This window comes from Phallusia mammillata, chromosome 6, assembly GCF_965637545.1.
Source record: "Phallusia mammillata chromosome 6, kaPhaMamm4.hap1.1, whole genome shotgun sequence".
NCBI lineage: Eukaryota > Metazoa > Chordata > Ascidiacea > Phlebobranchia > Ascidiidae > Phallusia > Phallusia mammillata.
Genome location: NC_137257.1, coordinates 24,721,654 through 24,746,757, shown reverse-complemented (window position 1 = coordinate 24,746,757; position 25,104 = coordinate 24,721,654). Strand labels below are relative to the sequence as shown.

Sequence of the window (25,104 nt, the reverse complement as noted above, 5' to 3'; positions counted from 1 at the left end):
TTGGTGCTGTTATGCATCTTAAAAGTTAACATTACTCTGTTAAATAGGCTGAATCCTGTAAAACTTTTTTTTAACTATTTAGAAACAAAACTGCGCTTTTTATCTATATGATGGTAATGCGGTTATGTCTAAAAGAGACTCACAGTGTTAGTAACTGGCAACAACATGCGACACATTATAACAAGTGTTTGGTGTCCCCTATGATGTTTATTTAAACTGTCTGAAATTGGCTTACCCAAATATGTAACTTTACCTTAGATGCAAGAAAGCTGTGGAATTCGCTTGCACCATTACGCTCTCCGTAAAATGTGCTAGCATTCATTCTGCAAGAAATTTGATAAATTTGAAAACAAAACAATTGTCGAAAAATGTCATAAAGATGGTCTAATATGTAGTGATGGGACAAGTACCCAGTGCTCGGTATCGATCCTGTACTCATTATTGAAATATTTTGCCTCAGTTTTCGATATGACTGTTCGATCCCGAAGGCCGGTTATTTGAGTTGAACAGCACACAACCAGTAAAAAGTTCCCTCAGGTTACGTATATTTATCGCTATCATATGGAAATATCATTTTTTGCATGTGTGTGTGTGCACATTACCCAGGCTACAACAGATATATTAGCCAGTGATATACAACTAAGCACAACAATATATTTAAGTACTCAGTATTAGTACTCCCTTCAAAACCTGGTATCGACCATCGCTACAAAGAGTTATTGCACAGCTTTAGTTCACAGGGTTCTCTAGTGTTTTACTGAAGAAACAACATGGATTGGATGAAAATAACAAAATTACCTTCGATTTTGTCTTGGTTTCACTTTGGCAGGACTTGAATAACCACCCAAACATGCTCTTGGCTGAGTAGTTGGTTTCTAAATGACGAAACAAACAAACTAATGATGACACTTATCAAGATCAACTTACTTCAAGTTAGTAGCAAAACTACATGAAGGTTAAAATAATGACAAGCTAGGTAAGGGCTAAGGTCAGTACAAAACCACGAAAACCACTGAGTATAACAAACCAATAAGTTGTATTTCTTTCCTATAGGATCAAAGCACATGCATAAAACAGATAACACAATGGTTAGTTACAAACCTGAAGGGAGGTGACTTGGATCGGTCTTATTGAGGATTTTGAGCAACATTTGTATTTTAAAGGTTCCTTCAGTGTGGCTCCACAGTTTGAACAAAGCATTCGTTTTTCACTAACTAACTGTAAAACAACTGTAGCACTCATCAATAGGACAAAACACATGCTATGAGATGTGAGAGATTGTATGGTTTAATATATTTTGTACTACGACAGCCTAAACAGTTAAATTAAATCCCTGTGGACTTACATAGTTCACAAATTGCACAAAAGTAGGGAGTACATAGGTGTAGTGTATATAAACCCCTGGTGTGGTTATTAAGTGCAGAAATTTTTTTATGTATCTGTGGCAATTCTTTTGTTTATTTACCTGTGGCATGTTTTGATTTGAATCAGTGGTAGGTTGAACCATAATTACTGGTGTCCCCTGAACCAAAACATTGTTGTTGCGCGAAGATGTTGTAAATGTCTGGATACGAACAGGTACTCCAACCTGCTTCGGACTTTGTGTAACAAACTGATTTCCACTTTCAGCAACAGACAATAAGTTGATGTTGGCTTGTTTGGTAGATGGTAGTCGAACTAAACAGACATTTTTTGTGCAAATACACGTTTAACAAATTTGTGACCGGACTCATTGAGTACTAGGCAAAAACGCTTACTTAATATTTTTTGTGAATTCCCTGGCTCTTGGTTCATCGTGAAGTGACCGGCTTACATAAACTCAAAACATATTTGGAATACTGGCAACATCGTCGCTTTGCAGGGCCAAGTCGAAGCAATTTACAGAAACATTGCAAAGCCACAAAAACGCATCTTTAACCTCGTTAAGCTTATTTTCTTACTTGCTTGAGAATCAGCTGGATTAGTACGTCGTGTCGCGTGTCTCGTTGTTATTTGCGTCGCGACATCGTTGTCACGAAGACGAAAATGAAAAATCGAGGAATACCGAACAAACACATTTTGATAAACATTATCTCTGTTTGAAAGTGTTTTTAAATGAAATTATTTTTAACTGTAACTGTTTACTAAAAGTAACCCCGTTTTATTAGTTTTCTCGTGGAGATTGTCGCATATTAACATCTACTTTTGTGCCGAATGAAACTGAAAACCTATAGATAACCTAAGATATTTGATGAATCCTATTTTGATGAAGATTAACTTGCAGTAAAATGTTAATTTCAATCAACAACGACCACAATTCACATTCTTTGGCTGTTTTCAAAGGCACAATTGCTTTTAGAGAGTTAGTAAGTACAAAAAGGACGACATTTGAGCATTGTTTTGTCCTTTTCGTTAAAAAGGAGGACATATACTCCAAAGAGAGGACGTATGATACCATAGGCATATTATAATGAAGTGGTGTACTGAACGTTTTAACTGATTAGTGTCGGTCGAAGTAAACGGCAACGAAATATTCCACTTCTGTTTATCCATGTTTAAATCTTAGCAGTCAACTGGTGATTTAATAATGTGAAAACAATAATATTTCTATTATTGGTAATTAACATGAACATGAGTGAATTACATTACTATGGTAACAATGTGAACAGAAAATTTCACAAACTTTTTGCAATTTTTTTCATTTTTCGGTATAATTTTATTTTATTCGTAAACAATTAGATTTATAAAACTTGTTTGCATTTATATTAATAAAACAATATTTAACGCTTGTTTTAACAATTACTGTTTATTACAACAAACATCGCACATAATAAAACCAAAAAAACAAACAACGCAGTTGTCAAAATAAGAACATTGTTTTCAGTTTAACTTTCATTATCGCTGTCGGAATTCTCTGAGTAAAACGATCCATCTTCTTTCCACAATCCCCAGATAGTTGAAAGCTAAAAACAACAACATTAAGCAAAAATATTTGTAAACAATATTAAAAAAAATTCCGAATTGTAAAGAAAGTTGTGACGTCATTATATTTACGTCACTAATATTTTTTACAGGATTAAAAAAAGTTTAGTTAAAAAACAGAAACAGACAATCTTACGGGAAGTCCGAGTCTTTGGAGTTCTTCACGTAAAATCCGTTTCCCATCATCAGAAATCCCGCAATCCTCCAGCCTCAACTTCCGCACATTGTTTAAACAGTTACAAACAAATTCGACTCCCTCATCACCGAACTTGTTGCGACTCAGGTCAAGAAATTCCATCTGCACAAGATTAAATGATTATTTGTTGCAAAAATTTGTGACCAGTGACGTAATTGTGGCAATGATTAGTTGCTTTATCTTACTTTCGGGATTTATCATTTAATAAAGCTTACCGGGATTTCGACGTGTTTGATTTCTTCACATAAAACTTTTAAACCAGTCGCAGAAATCTCGCAACCATCCAGCCACAACTTTGGCGCATTGTTTAAACAAAGAGAAACAAATCCGACTCCGTCATCTCCATACTTAATGAGTCTCAGAGCAAGAAACTCTATCTGTGCAAGATTTGATGATTATTTGTTGCAAAAATTTAATTGACAAAAAAAAAATTGACGTAATTGTGTCACTAATTTAGCTATTTCAGCTTTAGGTTATGTAAAACAATGAGTAAATATTCAAGACAAACCTTATTTTTGAGATTCGAGATTCCTTTACAAATCATCTGTAGTGATTCTAAGTTCAGGTTGCAGCTTTCAAGAATCAGCCACTCAACAGGTCGATTCAATTTCGGGAGGATTTGACCCAAGGCGTGAGCTGTACTGGATGTGATGGGGGTGAGGCTGAAATCGAACCGCACAGGAAAAAACTTCGCAAGTGAATCCTTCTCATCATCTGAGCATTCTTGTAGGTCACTCAGCAGATCTAACAAAAAGTTGCAGACACATTAAAATGTCCAGTAGAGAATGTGCAACTGAGTTCTTGAATAGCCTAGATTCTAGAATTACGATTAAAACACATAACTGGACTTTATTTTATATCACATTTCTTATGGGTACCCCTTCCCTTCCGTGAAGGATTTCAATCTTCCAACCAAAAAATATTCGTTTCTGTCTAACGCTCATTTGATATACACGTTTGGTCAATAAAGAGTGCTTTAAATTTATTTTAATTTACATAAATCAGGGATGGGCAACCTGTGGCCCGCGGGCCGCATGCGGCCCTTCATTAAAACTTGTGCGGCCCGCAGAGACGTTTGGATTTCAAAAGTACTGGCAAACGAGTCCAATTATTACATATTTTTGAGCTGTATAATGAGCCTGATGCTAGTTTTCTGCGATCTGGCAAAATGTGACTACAATCAACTACGAATTATACTTGTAGTTAAGCATATTTGGTAAGAAACAAAGAAAAATCACTTTGTGTGATGCACATGTGCGGCCCTCGATCCAATTTTGACATTTATAATTGGCCCTACAGTAACAAAGGTTGCCCACCCCTGACATAAATGTTAGCAATTGATCCAAATTTGATCCTCCTAAAGTTTGACCCGGAATGACCTAGCGCAGGGGTGGGCAACCTTTGTTACTGTAGGGCCAATTATAAATGTCAAAATTGGATCGAGGGCCGCACATGTCCATAACGATTTTGCTTTGTTGCTTACCAAATATGTTTAACTACAGGTATAATTCGTATTTGATTCTAGCCACATTTTGCCAGATCGCAGAAAACTAGCATCAGGCTCAATGTTCAGCTCAAAAATATGTAATAATTGGACTCGTTTGCCAGTACTTTTGAAATCCAAGCATTTTTTGCGGGCCGCACAACCTTTAATGAAGGGCCGCATGCTGACCTGACCTAGCGGTTTATCAACAGGCCCCCAAAACGTAAAACTTTTAAAACGGTTGTACTGACTATACATAATCTAGGAGTTTCATGCTGTGTTGGTTGGTAAAATGTAAAGTATTCAAAAGAATTTTTTAACTTTTTATTCGACTTACCCATTCTAACACCTTAAACCCCGAATTAATGGTTTTAGCTTCAGGCCACAAATTCAGGATTTAACGTGCTGAAATAATAAACAATTGTTTGCAGTAAGTTACTCATTTAGTATGTACAATTTTGCCTTCACTGGCCAAATGGTTACCTTTGCAGCCTATAATATGTGTACGCTGTCAGTCAGATAGAAGGCCCAAGGGAGTAATTCACTTGTTTACGATTAAGGCGTTTTAATGCAGAGCGGAAGTGCTCAGCTTGACCCAGGACAGACGTTTTACGAGACAGTCATTTCGGTGATTAGAAATCAGCTGTTTTTGCGCAGCAATGCCATGTCGTTTTTTTAAGTTATTACGCGCATTTTCAGTTGTGATTTAAACTCGATAAATGTGCTTCGGTTTTGTATATGTCAAGCAAAACGTTGTGGATCAACATAAAGATAAAAAAACTTTTTCGAAAGCCGCAGGTGTTTGAATTCTCCATGACACCTTGGGTGCGGTATGACTACGGATCACTAAAGGTTATCTTTTAGGTTTTATAAACGCAGTTAAGAATGATTTTTCGTCATAACGTAGCTTCTTTATTTTTGACAAATCAATCCAGGAATCAATACTTAAGTCAAGTATAAATTAGGCAAAATGGTATTGTTGAACTCTAAGGACTGCATGTTATAGAATACGGTATCAAAAGGTTATTAAACGGTCCTTCGGCATCTGGACCGTGAAATGTTTCTACTGGTCAATGGTACTCATTTTGTGAAATAAAGTCAAGTGAAAAACAATTTGTTATGTATACCTTTGTAGCAAATGACTTTTTAATTGATGGTGTCTGTAATACAACAGTTAAGGCTTTCTAGGAAAAAATGTACTTACAAACTGACCTTGGACGACAATATTAAGGTCAAAGCAAGAGATTAAATAGAAAGTATTTTTTCCTTCTTTAGTGTTTTTGTAATTATATGACAACTAGAAGGGTGGCTTAGAACATATTGCCCTTACATATACACTATAACCTATTTTAAAACATTGATATATTTCATACACTTATTTTATATTGGGCCCCATACCATCTACTATCTTTTATAACCTTGGTTGTTTCTGCAAGAATAAACTCATGGGCCCCCACACATGCAAATTTGTAAATAATGCATTGCACGAGATAACTAAAAGAAAGTTTGTTGTTGTAGGGTAAAACAAAGTGATCGGTACTGAGCATAAATAAACATGTTATATGGAGTACAAACTATTTAAATTTCATTCAATTTATACATTTTTGAAGCTTTTCTCTATCTGCAAAAAAAGCTAAACACAACAATCAGTTCCTATTTATGGCGAATTGCACACGATTGTAGGGGGCTAGTGGGGTAAAGGATAGGGCTACAAGGTTGAACAAAACAACCAACACCTATAAATGGCACACTCAACAAGCTGACCGATTTTCATTCAATTTAGATATTGTTTAAAAAATTGACCCATTTTGGGGGGGCTAGTGGGGTAAAAGTTGGGGACACAGGGTTGAACACAACAATCGACAACTATAAATAGCACATTCTGTAAACTGTCAAAATGTATCCAACTCAGACAATGTTTAAAAAATTTACCCATTTTTGGGGGCTACAGGTGTAAATAATGGGGCTATAGGGTTAAACACAACAATTGAGACCTATAAAAGCTTCTACAATCTGTCCAAATTTCATTTAATTCTGACACTGTTTAAAAAAACTCACCCATCTTATGGGGTTAGTGGGGCAACTGGTTCTAGACCCAAAAGTACGAATTATAAAACCACTTTTTATCCAAATCGGCATTTTAAATTTTGCCCTATTCGGCCAATGTTTCAATATCTGACCACTAGAGGCGTTATTAGCAACATTCGTTAATGCTTCTGACGTCATAAGGCTGGTCATCATACCCCTCTGTTGACATGTGCAAAAAAAAATTTTTTTTTTCTAGCGGGTAAATACTGGCTATCAAGTCAATGGCACATCTACATAACTGATGGAACATCTGCATAACTGTATTTACCATCTGTGAAAGTTTCAACCAAATCCACAAAAGATTAGATGCCAAAAGTGCATGGCAACGCTTCGGCAGAAAAAAGAAAAAAGAACAGAAAAAACAGAGTGAAATCAAGATGTGTTGGGGAAGGGGACCCATAATTATGATGCAAAAAGAATACAGACCAAACTTTAATGCTTCCTAATAATTTGTCCTTAAGAATCTAAAAATAACCGCAACATTTGTTTACCATAAATCCGCAGAAACACATGTGTGGGGACCCATTCGTTTTTGTGCAAAAACAATCATATGTGTAAAGCAAATAATGTGTACAGTAAATTGGTAAATAGGATGCAGAATATATAAAATTAAAGTATATTAGAAAACCCCTTTCTAGTTTCACATATTATTGCAAAAATCATAATATTGCGTGCCTTTTACTTCTAAAATCTTAAGTTTGAAGCAAACGTTATCTTACATGGTGATTAGCTACACTTTTTCACCCAAGGTTTCAGGCAATAAGAACTATTAAGGGGTAAAATTACAAAATAGCTAATAAAAATTAATTGCGCCCTACCTCTGCAATTCGTGAATTAATACCGATCAGTAAATTTACTGGTAAAGCAAATGTTCTATCAAAACAATGTTGTATTTGTGAAGTGCCAGGTATAACAGTAATGTTTACACTTTGCAGCAATTCTTGCCAACACTAATTTTAAAAACGTATTTACCTTTCGTTTTCAAACAGTTACAATCCAGATGAAACCTGTATTGCTGAAAGAATCGCAAATTTTGGCTCCCACGAACTGTCTTACGTGTTGCAACGACCCAAATGGAGTCAAAAAAATTAACAAGTGTAACTCAATTTAAAATGTGTCCTTACCTGTCAGTTGATGCGTTTTCAGGTCACGTTTCATGAATTCGGTGAGCTGAGTGCGAAGCTTTTCAGACTTGCCTAAAATAACAAACAATTATTACACTTTGGAATAAAGTCTAATAGCCGATTTCTAGACTAAGTCAAGTCTACCAAACAGTGGTGCGTGTATCTGTAAACATATTTCAAAAATTTTATGTTTTCAAAGGACGGACATTTGAGCCAATCAAAAGTGCACATAAATGCGCAAGCGTAAATGTGCGCACAAGAAAAATGTGCAGATAGCAAAATGTGCTGGTTACAATGTGCGCATATTTTCAATGTGCAAATGCTAAACGTCCGACTTGCTTTACTTGTCGATCACCTCTCAGGGTAAATTCCGACCTTGGCCCTTTATGTTTCCATTTTTAACGCATTTACAATCGCTAAACTTTCGCAGCTGTGTCCTGTGCGTTTCGTGCCACGTTGTCACAATGTATTATTTTGTTGCGCCAAGGAAAAAACAATTCGTACAGCAGGCTAGAGTTTCCGATAGGTCACCGAATGCAAAATATGCACCAAGTCCATCCTGACCAATAAATAGCTACTTGTTTGAACACACCTTTGGGAATTCCCCAGTAAAAAACGCAAATTCTAAGCAGATCGTTATTTACGTTAACGTTAGGATCGGTAGGAAGGTCAGGTCTTAAAAGCAAGCCAAATTTTATCGCAACGTTAAAAGCAAGCCAAATACGTAGCTATTATTTCGAAATTTGCATAAATTATATCGCAACCGCTACAACTCCATCTTATTAAGCAAGAGCCTATCAACAACTTATAACCTACTAAATTACTCTATGGGGCAGGTAATTAAAATATTAAATGACCACACGATGTCGCCACGCAACAGTTATTGTTAGCGGCGGATTGGTATTGCGGGGCTCATCTTTGTCAGACACTCGTAGAGTGCGCATCTAAATGGAGAAGGCGAGTGAGAGTTATGCACAAGCGACGGTGAAGAGCGCGGGGAGTGCGCTAAGAAGGCCAAACTGTTTAAGTTTCAAAGCGGATAGAATGCTTAAACGTGAGGATTTATGGAAATTATTAAAGGAGATAGATTTTCCAATCAAAAAAGTTCTGGGAATTGCGGAAATGAGAGGAACGCAGGTCGACGTGACCTGCACAACTAGACAGAACGTCTTGGAACTGCAAAACAAGCTCGCTGAAGTAGAGTATATAAAAAGTATTCGACTTTACGAAAGTGACATTATCAATGTTGGTATTGAATGGGTTCCTATTCCCTTTAATAATGAAGCAATTGCTGAGGCACTGAGTCAACGGTATGGGGAAGTTAAAAAAATGACCCACAGGAAGGACAAGGAAGGACTACTTTCAGGTATGCGAGTAGCATCCATGATTAAATCAGACATAGCAGTAAACCCAATCCCGAGCTATATCACAATTCATGGCTACGAGTTCTACGTAACCTATCATGGACAACAATTTACCTGTAAATATTGTAGTGAGGCAGGGCACAAACAAGTCAATTGTCCTAAACGGAAAAATGATTACCCACAACTGCAAAACAAAACTAATGAACAGAGAAGAAATCACGGAAGGGAGACGAATGGAACTGGGTCGAACCTTATCAGGACCAGTTCACCTGCGCCACTCGAGCGCGTGGAGGCCGATCCTAATAAGACCTTCCCATGCGTTGAATTACAGGCGGGGAAAGATAAACAAAACAACCACGAAAACTACACCAACATCGAAGCTCCAACTACCACAGGGCATCTCTCCCCGAGGTTTGAAGATAATAACCCGAACCTTCAGAAAACCAATCTTAAAAAGAGATTTAGAACAAGTCCAGAAATCTTGCCTAACAGCAAGTCGCAAAGTTTATGCCAAACACCGATCCCACTCATATGTCCTGAATGTCATACCGAGAGTTTCTTGGCCCCAGATTCAACGCATTTCTACTGCTACAAATGCAAGAATGACTTCAGTATTGTAAAGGCTTGTTGCGACGAAGAAACATCTATATTGGTACCGATGAAGAAAAAGACAATTAACTGTCCAAAATGTCAATCGATCATGCGATGGATGCCCTGCTGCAAGCAGTTTTAACCGGAGTTTACCACGGAGGGAAATCTATTTGAATGCATACAGTGCGAAAGGTATTCTATTACATGTGTGTATAAAACTATCAATCCTGTCCCACATCTCACAATGAGCAAAGAGTGCTCCAATTATCTGTGTAAATATAAATTGATTCATTGTAGTTGTGGGAAAAAATCGGCTGAATGCATCGAACCGAGCAAACCATACAGATGCTCATGCGGGTTCGAATATGAATGGGACATGGACCTAGGGGTGGAACGGATATATGAGCTAGACTGTTGTGTATTTAATTCTTGATTTTTTTTCTAATGTCTATCACTGTCGCTTCTTTTAACGTTGCTGGAATCCGTGACCCACCTAAACGAAAATCAATCTTTAAGTACATTAGAGATAAAAAATATCATATCTCCCTAATACAGGAAACTCATTGTTCTCATAAAGATGAAAAACTTTGGCAGATGGAATGGGGTGGAGAAATCGTTTGGGCACACGGTACAAATCGTAGCAAGGGTGTGGCCATATTATTTTCCAAAAACCTAACATACTCAGTGATTGAACAGGCAGCTGATCCGAACGGGAGGTTTTTGATTACATCAGTAAAAATCGGAAATAGAAATTTAACGATAGCAAATATTTACGGACCGAACAACGACAATCCGGACTTTTTTAATATATTTTTTTACCCGTCTAATATCAGCTGCTGACGGCGACATGATTGTAGGAGGGGACTTTAACGTTATCTTAAATTCAACTTTGGACAAAAATCGTGGGCCCCCGCATGCAAACAAAAATTCGCGAGCCTCTGTGCAGGCATATATGAGTACATTTGAGCTATATGATGTATTTAGACATCGGCACGGTGATGCGAGAAAGTACTCGAGGATTCAAACAAATCCAATGGTGGCGACCCGTATTGATTTCTTTTTAACCTCAAAATCGTTATTAACCAATGTTACGAGCGCTAATATTGTTACAGGTATTATGTCTAATCACAAAATTGTGACCATGACTTTAAATGTGGCGCCTAATGTACACGGCAAAGGCTACTGGAAGCTAAACACGCGTCTGTTAGATAATAAACAATACATTGAACTAGTGAGGAAAACGATAAAGGATTACATAATAACCAACCCGGCTAATCACGTGAATCCCCACGTTAGATGGGACGCCCTTAAAGCGGTACTTCGCGGCATCTCGATTGAATTCAGTGCGAGACTTAAAAAAGAAAACACTGCTCGCCAGAATGAACTGGAGCGAAATATAGAAGCGCTCGAGGAGAAAATTAGTCGAACCAACGGTTCTCTTCTTGATCCAAACGCTCCAGTAAAATTAACACAATTAAAAAGTAGTTTGGATGTACTCGTGGAAAACAAAACAAAAGGGGCGATAATCAGAAGTAGAACTCTTTGGGCCGAAAAAGGCGAAAAAAACACGAAATATTTTCTTAATTTAGAAAAACGCCATGTTGCAAAAAAATCGATTAACCGTCTAAAAAACGGTGACCAGGTATATACAGACCAAAATTCGATATTAACAGAGCTTTCGCGATTTTATGAAGACCTATACAATAGACGCGACCCTAAATGTCCGCAGTCACAAATCGACTCTTATTTGGCAAACCTGAACCTCCCAAAATTAAACGCGTACGAGACCGAAACAAGCGAAGAGCCCATCGCCAAAGATGAGATTAAGTTTGCCATTAACACAATGCCTAAAAATAAATCACCCGGCCTCGACGGATTACCGGCCGAGTTTTATCAATGCTTCTGGCCAGATATTACATCTATATTTTGTAAAGCTTGGGACTATACTGAGGAAATTGGTCATTTTAGCCAGAGTCAGGCTCAAGGGGTTTTGACCCTTATACCTAAACCTCACAAAGACCTCTTATTAACGACTAATTATCGACCCATTTCGTTATTAAACACTGACTACAAAATTATGTCTAAAGTGATAAACAAATAGAATCAGAAAACATATAAAGCACTTGATTAAGCCAAATCAAAACGGCTTTATGAAGGGTAGGTACATCGGCGATAACCTTCGCGTCTTGTTTGACATTATAGATTCCTGCGATTTTTATGAAGTTCCAGGGGCGGTACTTAGCCTCGACATTTGCAAAGCGTTTGACACAAATAGTTGGGACTACATTGCTACTGCACTAAATGCGTTTGGGTTTGGTAACAAACTAAAAAGATGGATCAAATGCTGCTACTCCCGACCCACATGCAGAATAACTAACAACAATTTTTTATCGAAGGCTTTTCGAATCGAACGAGGCATGAGACAAGGTGACCCATTATCACCAACATTGTTTTTAATATGCATCGAATGTCTGGCTGAGGCCCTGCGCCAAGTTACCTTTCAAGGGATAAAACTAAAAAATAAGGAATTTGAAGTGTCTCTGCTTGCGGATGACACTTTAATTTTCCTCAGAGGCGACCAAACTGACTTTGATCGGGTATTTCGGGTACTTGATATGTTTGGGGAAATGTCCGGATGTAAACTTAACATGGCAAAATCCCTTGCTTTTTTCATAGGTCCAAAGCGACTATCTGAAGAAAAACCTTACGCTGATAAAGGATTAGCTTGGCCAAACACGTCGTTTCGATATCTGGGTGTCGAAATCCCGATTAAAGATAGGAAACAATTGTTTTCTCTAAATTTTGGTAACATGATTGGAAAATCAGCGCTATTTTAAACATATGGTCGTCTCGCGGGTTAACTCTTTTGGGACGCATATGCATTTTGAAAAGCCTTGCAATTCCGACGCTAATTTACAAAATTAGTGTTTTGCCAATAACCCTTCCGAATATATTTTTACGAAAACTAAAAACAAAATTATTCCAGTTTGTATGGGGCTCGAGGTGGGAAAGAATAAAACGTAACACTCTTATCGCGAACGTTGGTAATGGAGGTGCAAATATGTTGGACGTCGAGTCCTACACTTTGTCCTTAAATCTTAAATGGGTTTTAAAACTTCTTGACGTCGAATACGAAGCCCCATGGAAACATTTAGAAAAAAATGCGTTGTCCTTAATGGAACTAGAGTCATGGGTTCGAGGCAACTTACCAACTTCCTCGAAACAATGTGCACAAATTATCCCCTTACAAACGGTAAGGAAGATAATTACAGACATCAGAAGTATTACTCATGTAGTTCATTCACCCAAAACGCACAGTAGAGCACTGTGGGCTTCAAAATCTGTCAGACTTAGGTCAAAAACATTTTATTTAAAGCCTCTTATAAATGCAGGAATACTTGATTATTCCGATTTACTTAATTCTGAGGGGAATATTATAAGTACGACCAATTGGCAGATAAATACAAATTTACCCCGAATAACACCGACTTTAAAATTTTCATTAAAATGGTTGCCGCCCTCCCTCCCGAATGGGACCATACTGATGACCCTTCCAAAAACAACATAAACTTAATTGATGAATGTCTAGAAATGTTTCAGGAGTATAAAACACCAAAGGCGCTCTATAACAAAATAAAGCAATATGTAACGGTTTGCCCAGAAAAGCAACAAAAAAAGTGGGAACGGGACTTGAACCTCACACCAAATACCACCCCTTGGGAAAAGCTGTATTCCAAAGTTTATCACTCTACATTCGAAACCAAATTGCGTTCCTTTCAAATAAAGCTAAACCTGCGTGCCATTGTAACAAACGAAGCACTCCACTCCTTTGGAAAAACTAATTCTGACCAATGCGTTTTCTGTCTAAAGGGCCCCGAAACTGTATCGCACTTATTTTATCTTTGTGAACATGTTAAAAGTTACTGGGAAGACGTAACGTCTTAGATTTCAGCAAAACTTTTAATTCCCTTGCGAATTAACCCTGTAACTCTTGTTTTTGGAACTCACCTTGATGATGATTTGTTAAATTGTTTACTGTTATGTGCGCGATTTGTCATATACCGTAGTAAGTATGGAGGAACTTTGCCCACGCTGTGCTTGTTTATTTCATTGTTTCAGTCGGTTAAAACCTCAGAATATGTAAGTGCATTGAAGAATAATAGACTTGTGACCTTTAAGGTAAAGTGGGCTGGCCTTTAGCCTATCTTGTCGCTTTTTTGATTGGTGCTATTTTTTTTTTTATATTTTTTTTTAGGGCTACTGTTGTCTGATGAAGCCGAACATTTGAAAGAAAAGTTTGAGAAATTAATCATACTTCTGATACAATGTCACAATACTGTTGTGTGCCAAATTGCCTGGAAAGTAAAGGTGGCCATAAATTTCCACTTAATAGTCAACTGTATGAGAAAAGGAAGGTGGCTATCAAGCGTTATAACCCTTCACTTCGTTTTGTTTTTACTGCTTCGGGTTCAGTTCAGGTTTTTAAAAATGTACATTTTCGGGTTCGGGTTTTGTTCCGGTTTGGGCAAATTATCCGGTTCGAACCGGTTTGCGGTTTTTAAACCGGTTTAATTTTTTTATTTGTTTCAACTTCATCTACCGATCATCTACCTGGCTTATTAAACTCCAGAAGATTTTTGATAGTGCACTGTTATTTTTAACACCCTTATAAGTGTTATCTCGCGTGCGTTGTTTTGAAAAAAACGCAAAATATGAAACAGACTGCATTTTTTACTGGTTCAGTTCCGGTTCGGGTCCAACGCCAAACAAAATATGGGGTTCAACTCCGGTTCGGGTTTTTGGAAAAACGTAATTAGCGGTTCGGGTTCGGTTCGGATTTAATGAAATTAACCGCTCAAACCGGTTCGCGGGTTCGGGTTCAGTTCCGGTTCGACTCCCTGAAAGAAATTAATACATGGCCAGCACGAGAAGTTGTTGATCAACCAATCATCGCCAAATTGAAACAGCAGTTTCCTGCTACCAGAGTTATTTTGGACGCCACAAAAATTAAAAACCAACAAATGTTAAAGCTCAAAATTCCACATTTTCAACATGTAAAAATACCATACAGATTCTAGTTGGAATTTTACCAAAGGGGCTGGTGACTCTTCTAAGTAATTTTTATGGAGGATGTGCAAGTGATAGGCAAGTAATAGAAGATTCTGTACTACACTAAAACGTCTCAGAGTTTTCTTAACCCAAAGACAGCATTATGTTTACATCCTTTGATGTATTTGTTAACATCCCTAACCACAATGCTAAAACGAAAAAACCAGCTTGAAAATATTTCAGTAGTAACTAAAGGAGGCATGTTGCATCAGAAAGGATCCACGTTGAGAGAGTCATAGCTAAAATATACAAGATATTAAAGCAATCCATGTCTCATTATGCTGTCAAATAAACTTATTTTTGTTTGTTTTATGTGGACTAATGTTAGGCAATGTATTGTTAGAGATAAGTGTTAATTTTTTTTGTGTATGCCAGTTAGCTTATGGCAGTTCTGTCCAGGACGATGTGTTTTGTTTGTGAGATGTCTGTAGGACTATCTGGCTGTTGCATTGAAGCATCCATGTTTTTATTTTATTTAGGTGTGTGTATTTTTGACAGTAATTATGATTACCAACAAACTTGGTCTCTGTGAATATATTTTTGTGGTTTGTTTCTTACATTATAATTACTTAAACCAATGACCCATTCGCAATTTTGCTGTACAAATACATCTTTAAATGTATACACCATAAAGTAGCAGTACTGCTTAGTAGCAATGCCCATCTGTCCTTGAATTTGAATACTTAAAAATCTTCAAATTCATACACCAAAAAGTATCAGCATTGCTTATTAGCAATGCTCATTTGTCCTCGAATCTGAAAGTAGTATTTATGATTTTTTTAAGTGAAGGTTTTGTAATTTGTAACTCACAAATTCAGATATGGAAAGTTAGCACCTTTGGTAATAATTTCAATTTTTTACTATGTGGACATTTAATCTTAACCAAATCAGTTTCCTCTGCTTTTGCATCTGGTGTTGCAGCAAGGTATGGCTGTTGGTTGTCAATAAACAGACCTGCTGGACTCATGTGAATATTTTTTGTTTTGCTGAACAAAGTAACTGCCTTTTTTCATACATTTTGCAATGACATGTTGCTTCTGTGGACAGTGCAAAATAGTGTTGCATATTTCTTTTTTCAGTTGCCAAAACAAGATCCCTAAATTTTGGTGCTGTTATGGGAAACTTTCATTGGTTAACATTCCTTGCACTTACTTTGTTCAGTTGGGTTTCATTCCATTTTTTAATTTGTAGACAACAAGGTTTACAAGTCACCACTATACCCCTACATGTAATAAATAAAGTATCTAATTACTTTTCAATTGTTTTGCAGGGTGGTGAAACGTTTGAAGCTAATCTGTACAACTTTTCTAGATTTGGAAACCGTAAGAGCTATGGCTGCTAGATGTTCGCATGCAGCAACAAGCCCTCTTCTTGCTGCACACTCACATTCTGAATTTACAATTTCTCCACTGTTTTCCAGTTTCATTTTGACATTATATAAAACTTTTTTCAGTGAAGCATGTACAATGCCACTTAAATAACACTCAGATAAACATTTCAGACTGCTACAGGCTTCAAAATAGCCTTCACATCACTGTTGGAAATTTTGTCACATGCGAACTTGAAATGAAAATAAACTTTCGTGGTATTTGGTCCAAGTTGGTTATTTGAGTAAACCCTACTTTGGGCTTCTGTTACTCAGAACTGCTACCTACATTCTCCATCAAGCTCACAGCATAAGTGAAGTTGTCATTCCTATCATAAGCCTGAAGTCTGTCTAGTAGTATGCAGAGGAAAAAAACAAGAAGCTATTGCAAAAAAACAGAAATACAAAGCATCTTAAAATTAAATCCTCTTTCTTGCCAGTTGTTTTGGCACATATTTTACTCACATCATAATCTGTATGTTGTCCATTTAGAATAATCATTTTTTAATTGATTCATGTCGGCAAATAACAGTGTTTTATGGTAAAAATATGACGGAGTGGAGTTGTTTGGGGGCTTCTAAATTTGTGCGCGTTTGTGCCCTTATGACAACTAAAACTGTTACCACAGCCTTAAAAAGTTTAGTTTAATAATATTAAGACAATAAATAGTTTGGGAGTAGTAAATTTCACTACTTAAAACTAACCTATAGGTTGTCCATGGTTGACTTATTGGAATAGCAGTGCCCAAAAGCTAGGCTATTTTTGTATGTGTATGTAAAGGTGAGCCCCACATTGTTGATAAACAAATATTTTACGTACCTTGTTTGGGGTCACCTCCAAGCAAAAGTCCACACATGAAGCGTCGAACCATTGACCAGTGGCTTTCGTAGACTACTTGGTGGATGATGTTGTTGAACTCTGAATCAGGCATTTTCATGCAGATGTACATGGCTGCAAACATTTCCTGCAACGACTGATGTATGAAGTAGAATGTTGCCTGGTCTCCTTCGAATAGGCTTGTCCACGAGGCAACCTTGATGACGAAATCTTGTACATTCACATCGTCCAAGCCAGTCTTTTCCAAATCGTCACTAGTAAACACAACAGTTTGGCGATCCATTCCGTCGTAAGCCATTCCACCAAGTGGTTGGATAAGTGCGTGAAACTTTAAACCTTTTTTGTGAACAGAGTTTTCTAACTGTTGTAGAAATTGTAAGAACACTTTGGTTATTGTGTTAAGTTGATCGACATTACCACTCAAACCAGCGTAAACCACTAATTGTAACAGCAGTGGATTGTGACAAAGCTGAATTAACTGTGGTGCATTAGAGTTCCATGTCGTCCACAAATTCTCTGCTTGATCCCCAGCAAATGCATTAAAAAGCTCCCGCATGCCATCTGGTGGAAGATCTCCAACAACAACTGTGCGATTTGGGCGCAGGGAAAGTGGAATCGAAAGAATTGCATGAGGCCGAGACGTGAAAATTAGCAGAGATTTTTGAAACAAATTTTTGCAGCAAAGATTTGCTACAAGTTGCTGAATTGGTGAAGGTTTTTCATATGACATATCCGCTCGTCTTTCGCTCAGAGACAACGACCATTGATCGTAGCCATCTAACACAAAAACGCATTTTTCTTGATTTTTTACCATCCATTGAAAGGCATTTTCTCTGGTGGTTTGGTCTACATCTTTAAAAGGATAATCGATTAAAAGTTCTTGAGGAGTGAGAACCGTTTCATAACCCAAGTCCATAAATCTCAGAAAAATCACAAAATAATTTGTGAATTTAGCCAGTCTTTTGGCTAACAGGGTTTTTCCGCAACCTGGGGGGCCGACTAGAGCCAGGAAACCGACACCCATCATTGTAACTAGCATTTTATTAAAGTCTATAGCTTTGAAAGTTTTAAACTTTTGGATCCCTTGTCCTTTCGTGGATGGATAGAAAGGCTCCCTGATGGGTGGGTCCTCAACTTTGTAAATGTTACTTTCGGCCAAGCTCTGATAAACTTTGGGAATTTTTGACTCATCTACAGTCAAACCATGTAAAACTAAACTTGATTCAAGTTTTTCCAACTGTTGTTGTTGAATTAAATTTACTGCTTCTTGTAAATGATTGTCTGAAAATACAAAAAAAGACATGTAGGCTAAGTTATATTGTAAATAATTCACTTGCTGTCACATAAACTAACAAAAAAAACTAAATCACAACAAAACATTTTGTTTGCACAGTTAGCCGACAGTATGTGTTGTTGATCATACCTAATATTGGATCAGTTGTAAGGTGTTTTGGGGCAATAATGTTTTATAAATTATTGGTGTCCCAGCAGTTTTTATGTAAAAAATTTCAGCATTTGCTTTTGTTGCTTTATGCAAATTTTAAGTATTAAGATATGCCAGTATCCTGATTAAGGCGTGTCATATGGAATGTCGAAACACCAGTTGATTGCAATAAAGAAATTAAATAGAAACTCTAATGCAAAAGATTTCTATTTTGTTCAAGGTTAACACATACAAAATTTCTTAAAATCAATTTGCTGAAATCACTCAAATATGACCTCAAATTTGGATGTTAGAATTAGTTTACTTTAATGATAACATAAGACTGAAATAGAATTTACCTGAGCAAGATTCAGTGGGTTTACCTGATGATTGGTTGCTGGGTGCAAAATTGTCTGTAAAAGGTATAATTGTTTGTAAACAACAACAACATGACCAATAATAATAATTTGATTTAAATCTAAAGTTAATAAACCATGTTTCAGGTGATGTACAAATTACTTAGATTAATGGTATGACTAATATTTGTCTTCATTAAATGTACTTACATTGTGCAAATTAAACTCAGTTTTAATGTCAAGTGAAACAGCTTGCATAACTGTATACTTCTTTAGGACACTTTTATTTACTGAACATGATCTTGTTGTACACATACATAACACAACTTGAATGTGATCTAGCCAAAGTCTAATTTCTATAATGACCAACACATCAATCTAAACACATAAACATGCCAATTCAAGTTATGCATAACTATATATGTGAATTTATATTGTTGCATTAGAAGCTTATTCAAAGCCTTCACATGTAAAGTGTGAGTATTGTACAGTAGCATTCTCAGTTATTCCAATTAGGGACAGTAATCCATAAACTTGTGTAGTTTTGAGACTTGCTAATAGCCACTTGTTACCCTGCAAATAGGGGCCACAAAAGTTTCAAAAAGGCCCTATTTTTTCGTTGTGTTTTAGTTACCAACGTGTTTTTTATGTTATATATAGTTTATGAAGACCACTTTAGTTATCTCATCCTTTTTCTATGCGCATTTACCCTTCACTACATTTATGTTAAAATCCAAACTGTAGTCTCTGGATAGTATAAAGTTGAATATATTACACAGTAGAAATGACAAAAAGAGGCAGAAATCCAATCAAAATTAGATCTACTTCTTTTAGTCATTTCTACTGTGTAATTTATTCAAAGATCTATTTAACATTTTTCAGGGGCTAGTAAGATGAACAATGGAAACACAAGGAAAAACAAAGTGATGACTATACCACAATGGTTCCGTAGCATATCTTTAAATTTAGACCGTGTGTGCCAAAAGTAAGAATTAAAGAGACACACTTTAGGAGAACCTATAAGCAAACAAGCAGTTTGAATATCTACATTGTTTCCATATATACATGTGTGTTTTAACTATACAAGTTACGTAATAGGAATGTTCTTACTGATAACAGTCACATTTCCTTGAGTTCCAACTATGGAATCATGAATTGTTGCTTTTTCCATATTTAATGTTTGGCTATTGCTGGGACCTGGATAAAAAACACACACAATGTAACTGAATAATACGTTTGTGTTGTTTCATGTTACTGTAGTGTTTTTTTGTTTACTTTTATAATAAGTAAAATATGACCTAAACTTTGTTTTTGTCAAAGTTTTTTAATACACAACAAGGTATATTGGCCAAGCCAACTTGATATTGACTTTAGAAACAGTACAAACAGTACACTTGCTTTAGACAGATATTTGTTTGTTGAATTTTTTTACCTGCTTTTGCTTGTGATTGTGAATTTATTTGTGAGACAGCAGTAGAATTCTTACCTTCCTAAAATAAGGAACAGTTTTAGTGTGTTACTATGGTAACAGTTTTGTACTCCATAACTCAGTTAGTAATTTCTCAAACCGTGTCCTATAGCAATTTACTGACTTGCAAATGTTACACTTATTTTGTTTTTGTGACAGTTAAATTCCGATCAGGTTAATGTCCATCTAAAGCAGTGGTCCCAGTCTGCAATTTTTTTAATTTATTTATACTTTTCTAAGTAGGCCCATTGCAAAGTTGTTGGTACCTATTGCACAGTTGTTGGCTGTAAAACTGGGGTAGCTTTCCACTGTTGATATCCGCAAAATTACTTAATAAAGCTTTTGTGATGTTTATGATTGTTTTGTCATAAACTGCGTCTAGCATTCAACAATTCTTTGTTATTCTTCACTTTTAAGATGAGATTTATACTAGCAGCTAAACAACAGTAAACATTCCACTAACATTGACTTCGGATGTAAATAGATTGGCGTTTTGTTGTTTAGGTTGATTGCCGTTGGTTGCAATTTTTTGTCCTAAATGCATAGGCATGTCTAAACCTTGCATTATGTTGCGCAACCATAACGTTGGTGAACAAAAAGCATACAAATATCTGTTGCATTCACTTTGATCTTTTGTTGCTGGTCTGTGGAAATTTTTTAAGTTTTTACCGGTCCAGTGGGGTAGAAAGGTTGGGAACCACACATCTAAAGGACCAGTGTACTGGTTTACAAACTGTGGCCACAGAGGCATCTAATAGGAGCCACATAGCTTCCTAAAAATGCACTGATTTATAATATCACATGTCTTAGCATCATGATAAAAGGAGCTTATGACCATACACTATGTGGTGTGTCACAGCTTGAAGTATATGCCACAAACTGTATAACTGACACATACAAAATGCCACAGTTGCAACAAGTAATAGGAAAACATTAAACTGATTGAAATGAAACTAAATAATATGTTTTCGCTACAAGAAAGATGAATTATAGCTTAAACAACTACAGCAAAGGGATGTAGAACAAGAAATAATAGTTCTCATTGCATTCGTTAAACTTGTTTTTTGTTTTTTTATATCAAGGTTATGTAATTGAATTTTTATTTTTCATAGGTTTGTAACAAGTTGTAACAAAAGCAATTATCACCATTTTAAACACCAGTTTCTGTTTCCCTCCACTTCATAAGATGCAAAATTGGCTGCTTGGTAGGTCAGTTGGTAATGATGCAGATACCAGTTAAAAATTGACAATATAAAACACCAAGCACAAACAGCTAAAAACAACAGTGTTTAAATGCATTTACAAACATTTTGTTAACCAAAACCGTATTTAAATTATATTTATCTGCATATGTATAGGTAATATGCCGGTTTGCAAAAACAATCAACTCTGGCAATTATTTGTAACAGGGCTGCCACTTGTTCGCATGAAACAATCTAGTTTGACCTAAAAAAATATCCAATTTAATGTAATATATTAGCCAAACAACAATACATATGAAGATTTTAATATAAATTGATCTACGTCAGATGCTAAAGAAGCTTACTTCTTCCTTACTATAACTTTATTTTTTCTGTTACAGTTAAAATGTTACAACGTTGAGGCTTTTGTGGTTATCTGGGTGGAACGTTTGTAGGCTGGTACTGTTTCTATGGTCTTTACAAACGTTAAAAAATCTAGATCTAGATTTTATAGCGATCATCTATATCCCAAGTTTTACATCTAGGCTTAACCAAAACAATCTAGATCTAGCTATAGAATATCAATAGTGGCAGTACTATTGGGGTGTATGTAAATACCGCTTGACCGCTGTGACCGCTGTGGCCAGCCTGTACACACTTTCTAAATGCTGTGGCCAACCTGTAAATACTGCGTGACCGCTGTGGCCAACCTGTATATACTGCATGACCGCTGTGGCCAACCTGTAAATACCGCGTGACCGCTGTGGTCAACCTGTATAGGTAAATGAGACCCGATTGAAGTGTTATTTCCAATACAAACCCTCACCCTAAAATGGTCACAGCGGTCACGCAGTATTTACAGGTTGGCCACAGCGGTCACGCAGTATTTACAGTTTGGCCACGGCATTTAGAAAGTGTGTACAGGCTGGTCACGGGCTGGCCACAGCGGCCACAGCGGTCACAGCGGTCAAGTGGTATTTACATACTCCCGTACTATTGTCATTCTGGCAGAATAAAATGTGCCCTAAAAAGAAATTTTTTTACGCTTCACTGCACAAGGCTTCGCGTAGTCGATAATCGCCTTTTCACAACAACCGAAATGTAGTTTTGGTGGCCTTCGTGATAATAGCTAAATTCAACCACCAAATGCAATGCTGAACAGATTTTATTCGTCGTAGATAAAATTAAATCACATGCAAAGAACAAAAAAATTTCATGCACGAAAATTATTACATATACGCATGGCATTTTCATTTTTTAGCGTTTTCCGTATTTGCTGCTCAAACAAACACTTTCCGAAAATAGGAAATGTATAAAAATTTGGCACAGATGTACACCAGAGCATACTTAACAATATAGTAATAACGAATTTTTGGAGCGATTAAAGAATTTTCAGCAAAATAACTTTTTCTTCAGCACATGTATTTAAGCAAGCACAGCACTATGGCCTTGTGACACAACAAACGATTTATTGACGTTTACAACTTAATTTAAACACTTTTCGAAAATAAGAAATTTATAAAATTTGGCTATTGCTGCGATATACCAAAGCAATTATTACCGCACAACAGACAAAGTTTTCAACAAATTTGTCGTTCAACTGGTGTTATATTAAACAAAATACTAATTGTTGTTTCAAGAACTTGTATTTGCTGACGGTAGGACTTCTTCAGAGCAATGAACGAATAATACAGCGGGCACAGAGACGAAAATGTATGGAAACAGCGGGATACGATCCACAATAATTACATTAGGACAAAGGCTTTCCGTGAAGAGTTGCGTGTGCTACAAAATGACAGAGCGTAACTAATGCACGATATTTGATTATACACGCAACTCTTCACGGAAAGCATCGTATGCATCGTATCCCGCTGTTTCCATACATTTTCGTCTCTGTGCCCGCTGTATTATTCGTTCATTGCTCTGAAGAAGTCCTACCGTTCTGGCGGACGAAACGTCAGCAAATACAAGTTCTTGAAACAACAACTAGTATTTTGTTTCACATAACACCAGTTGAACGACAAATTTGTTAAATATGCAACCTGGTGGACGAAACACCTGTTCAGTATAGACAAAGTTTTTTTGGGATCTTAGACCAAAAAAGATTATTTTACTGTCACAAGGCAATAATGCTGAGCTTGCTTAAATACATGGGTCCGACAAAAGTTAATTTGCTGAAAATTCTTTAATCGCTCCAAATATTCGTTATTACTATATTGTTAAGTATGCTCTGGTGTACATCTGTGCCAAATTTTATTCATTTCCTATTTTCGGAAAGTGTTTAAATTAAGTTGCAAACGTCAATTAGTCGTTTGTTGTGTCACAAGGCGATAATGCTGTGCTTGCTAAAATACATGGGTCCGAAAAAAAGTTATTTTGCTGAAAATTCTTTAATCGCTCCAAATATTCGTTATTACTATATTGTTAAGTATGCTCTGGTGTACATCTGTGCCAAATTTTATTCATTTCCTATTTTCGGAAAGTGTTTGTTTGAGCAGCAAATACGGAAAACGCTAAAAAATGAAAATGCCATGCGTATATGTAATAATTTTCGTGCATGAAATTTTTTTGTTCTTTGCATGTGATTTAATTTTATCTACGACGAATAAAATCTGTTCAGCATTGCATTTGGTGGTTGAACTTAGCTATTATCACGAAGGCCACCAAAACTACATTTCGGTTGTTGTGAAAAGGCGATTATCGACTACGCGAAGCCTTGTCCAGTGAAGCGTAAAAAAATTTCTTTTTAGGGCACATTTTATTCTGCCAGAATGACAATAATGTGGCAGTCCTGCAGTGCGTAAGGAACGGTTTCTCATAGCAACAGTTTGCGTCACGGGTCACTAAACAGTGTGAAATAAAATTTGTTAGTCAAGATTATTTGATTGTGCGAAAACAGCATGAAAGCCATTAAAGTTATTCGTAAACGTTGTAACAAACAAGGCAATATTTTAGGGTTTACTTCAATACTGCTGCTTGGTAAAGTAGCTGTGCTGTGTAATAACAGTTCTTTTTTTCACGGGGTTCGACCCAGGACACTCCCGGGGACGAATCCCGATCAAGGTTTTTTATGTCTGTATGTGGGTCAGGCGCGCCAGACCGTTCGGCCAAGTTCCAGTTCAATCTGGCTTCGTAGAAAGCGATTTTGTTGTTTTGTTATACTTCTGTTATTGCAAGTTTACAATTTAATTAGTTTAAAGTTTGATTTAGAGTAATTTGACTTCGAGAAACGATACATTTTCTTTGTTTGTGACTGCTTAAATCAAAACTAATGTAAAACAGGTACGTGACAGAATATTCTAAACCGTCTGAAGCCAGTGAACAAAATCTGAACTTCTCATTTTGTAACACTTAACGGCAATTACTACCGTAATTTTGACTTTTGTTGGATTGTTAAAGTTTATACTTGTTGTTTCGTTCAGGCTCGACCCACCTTGGTATCAGCTTTGACGTTGACGTCGTCGAGTTTGTGGCGAAAAAAATGAAAAGTCGGGGTTTTTGACGTCGTTTTGGTTAAAAAAATGGTGTATGAAAATGTACGGTACTAAGATACTTAT

General features: G+C 36.5%; 4 protein-coding genes across 8 annotated transcripts in view; 2 read left to right on the top strand and 2 right to left on the bottom strand.

Annotated features, from left to right (window-relative positions):
• Positions 1-25,104, bottom strand: part of LOC145233209 (uncharacterized) — a 41,980-nt gene that overhangs the window by 14,159 nt on the left and 2,717 nt on the right. Inside the window, exons 1-5 of one of the 4 annotated variants that reach the window (XM_080097885.1) lie at positions 1,758-1,967; positions 1,466-1,677; positions 1,102-1,218; positions 799-875; positions 236-323 (exon numbers count right to left, since the gene is read on the bottom strand). In XM_080097885.1, coding sequence (XP_079954011.1) covers positions 236-323; positions 799-875; positions 1,102-1,218; positions 1,466-1,677; positions 1,758-1,794 — 531 coding nt within the window. In that variant the 5' untranslated portion in view covers positions 1,795-1,967. Of the gene's footprint in view, positions 1-235; positions 324-798; positions 876-1,101; positions 1,230-1,465; positions 1,678-1,757; positions 1,968-25,104 lie in introns of those variants that run through there. The other 3 variants (XM_080097886.1, XM_080097888.1, XM_080097887.1) reach the window with 3 other exon arrangements.
• Positions 2,672-21,666, bottom strand: LOC145233213 (NACHT, LRR and PYD domains-containing protein 9-like). 2 transcript variants are annotated; one of them, XM_080097900.1, is made up of 10 exons: positions 21,513-21,660; positions 20,331-20,388; positions 20,009-20,095; positions 18,902-18,955; positions 17,102-18,400; positions 7,853-7,924; positions 3,666-3,901; positions 3,373-3,534; positions 3,098-3,259; positions 2,672-2,942 (listed from the first exon to the last, which is right to left on the bottom strand). In XM_080097900.1, exons 1-10 carry the CDS (start codon positions 21,513-21,515, stop codon positions 2,865-2,867), a joined length of 2,211 nt encoding a protein of 736 aa, XP_079954026.1. In that variant the 5' UTR covers positions 21,516-21,660; the 3' UTR covers positions 2,672-2,864. The 2 variants fall into 2 exon arrangements, with proteins under 2 accessions (XP_079954026.1, XP_079954027.1); XM_080097901.1 differs by lacking the exons at positions 2,672-2,942; positions 3,098-3,259 and having other exon boundaries at positions 3,442-3,530; positions 21,513-21,666.
• Positions 8,778-9,949, top strand: LOC145233225 (uncharacterized). Its single transcript, XM_080097914.1, has one exon. It carries the CDS (start codon positions 8,801-8,803, stop codon positions 9,947-9,949), a length of 1,149 nt encoding a protein of 382 aa, XP_079954040.1. The 5' UTR covers positions 8,778-8,800.
• LOC145233231 (uncharacterized) lies at positions 11,951-12,548 on the top strand. The gene is made up of 2 exons (XM_080097924.1): positions 11,951-12,404; positions 12,484-12,548. Exons 1-2 carry the CDS (start codon positions 11,958-11,960, stop codon positions 12,529-12,531), a joined length of 495 nt encoding a protein of 164 aa, XP_079954050.1. The 5' UTR covers positions 11,951-11,957; the 3' UTR covers positions 12,532-12,548.

What these genes read in the sequence shown, in the direction of transcription:
- LOC145233231 (XM_080097924.1), top strand. Translation starts at nt 11,958, where the DNA reads ATGAAGGGTAGGTACATCGGCGATAACCTTCGCGTCTTGTTTGACATT. An exon ending in ACCAAACTGACTTTGATCGG is followed by an intron (nt 12,405 to 12,483) that starts GTATTTCGGGTA and finishes CTTTTTTCATAG; the next exon opens with GTCCAAAGCGACTATCTGAA.
- LOC145233213 (XM_080097900.1), bottom strand. An exon ending in ACCCACTGAATCTTGCTCAG is followed by an intron (nt 18,401 to 18,901) that starts GTAAATTCTATT and finishes TTGTATTTTCAG; the next exon opens with ACAATCATTTACAAGAAGCA. An exon ending in TCAAACACGTCGAAATCCCG is followed by an intron (nt 3,260 to 3,372) that starts GTAAGCTTTATT and finishes AATCTTGTGCAG; the next exon opens with ATGGAATTTCTTGACCTGAG.
- LOC145233225 (XM_080097914.1), top strand. Translation starts at nt 8,801, where the DNA reads ATGGAGAAGGCGAGTGAGAGTTATGCACAAGCGACGGTGAAGAGCGCG.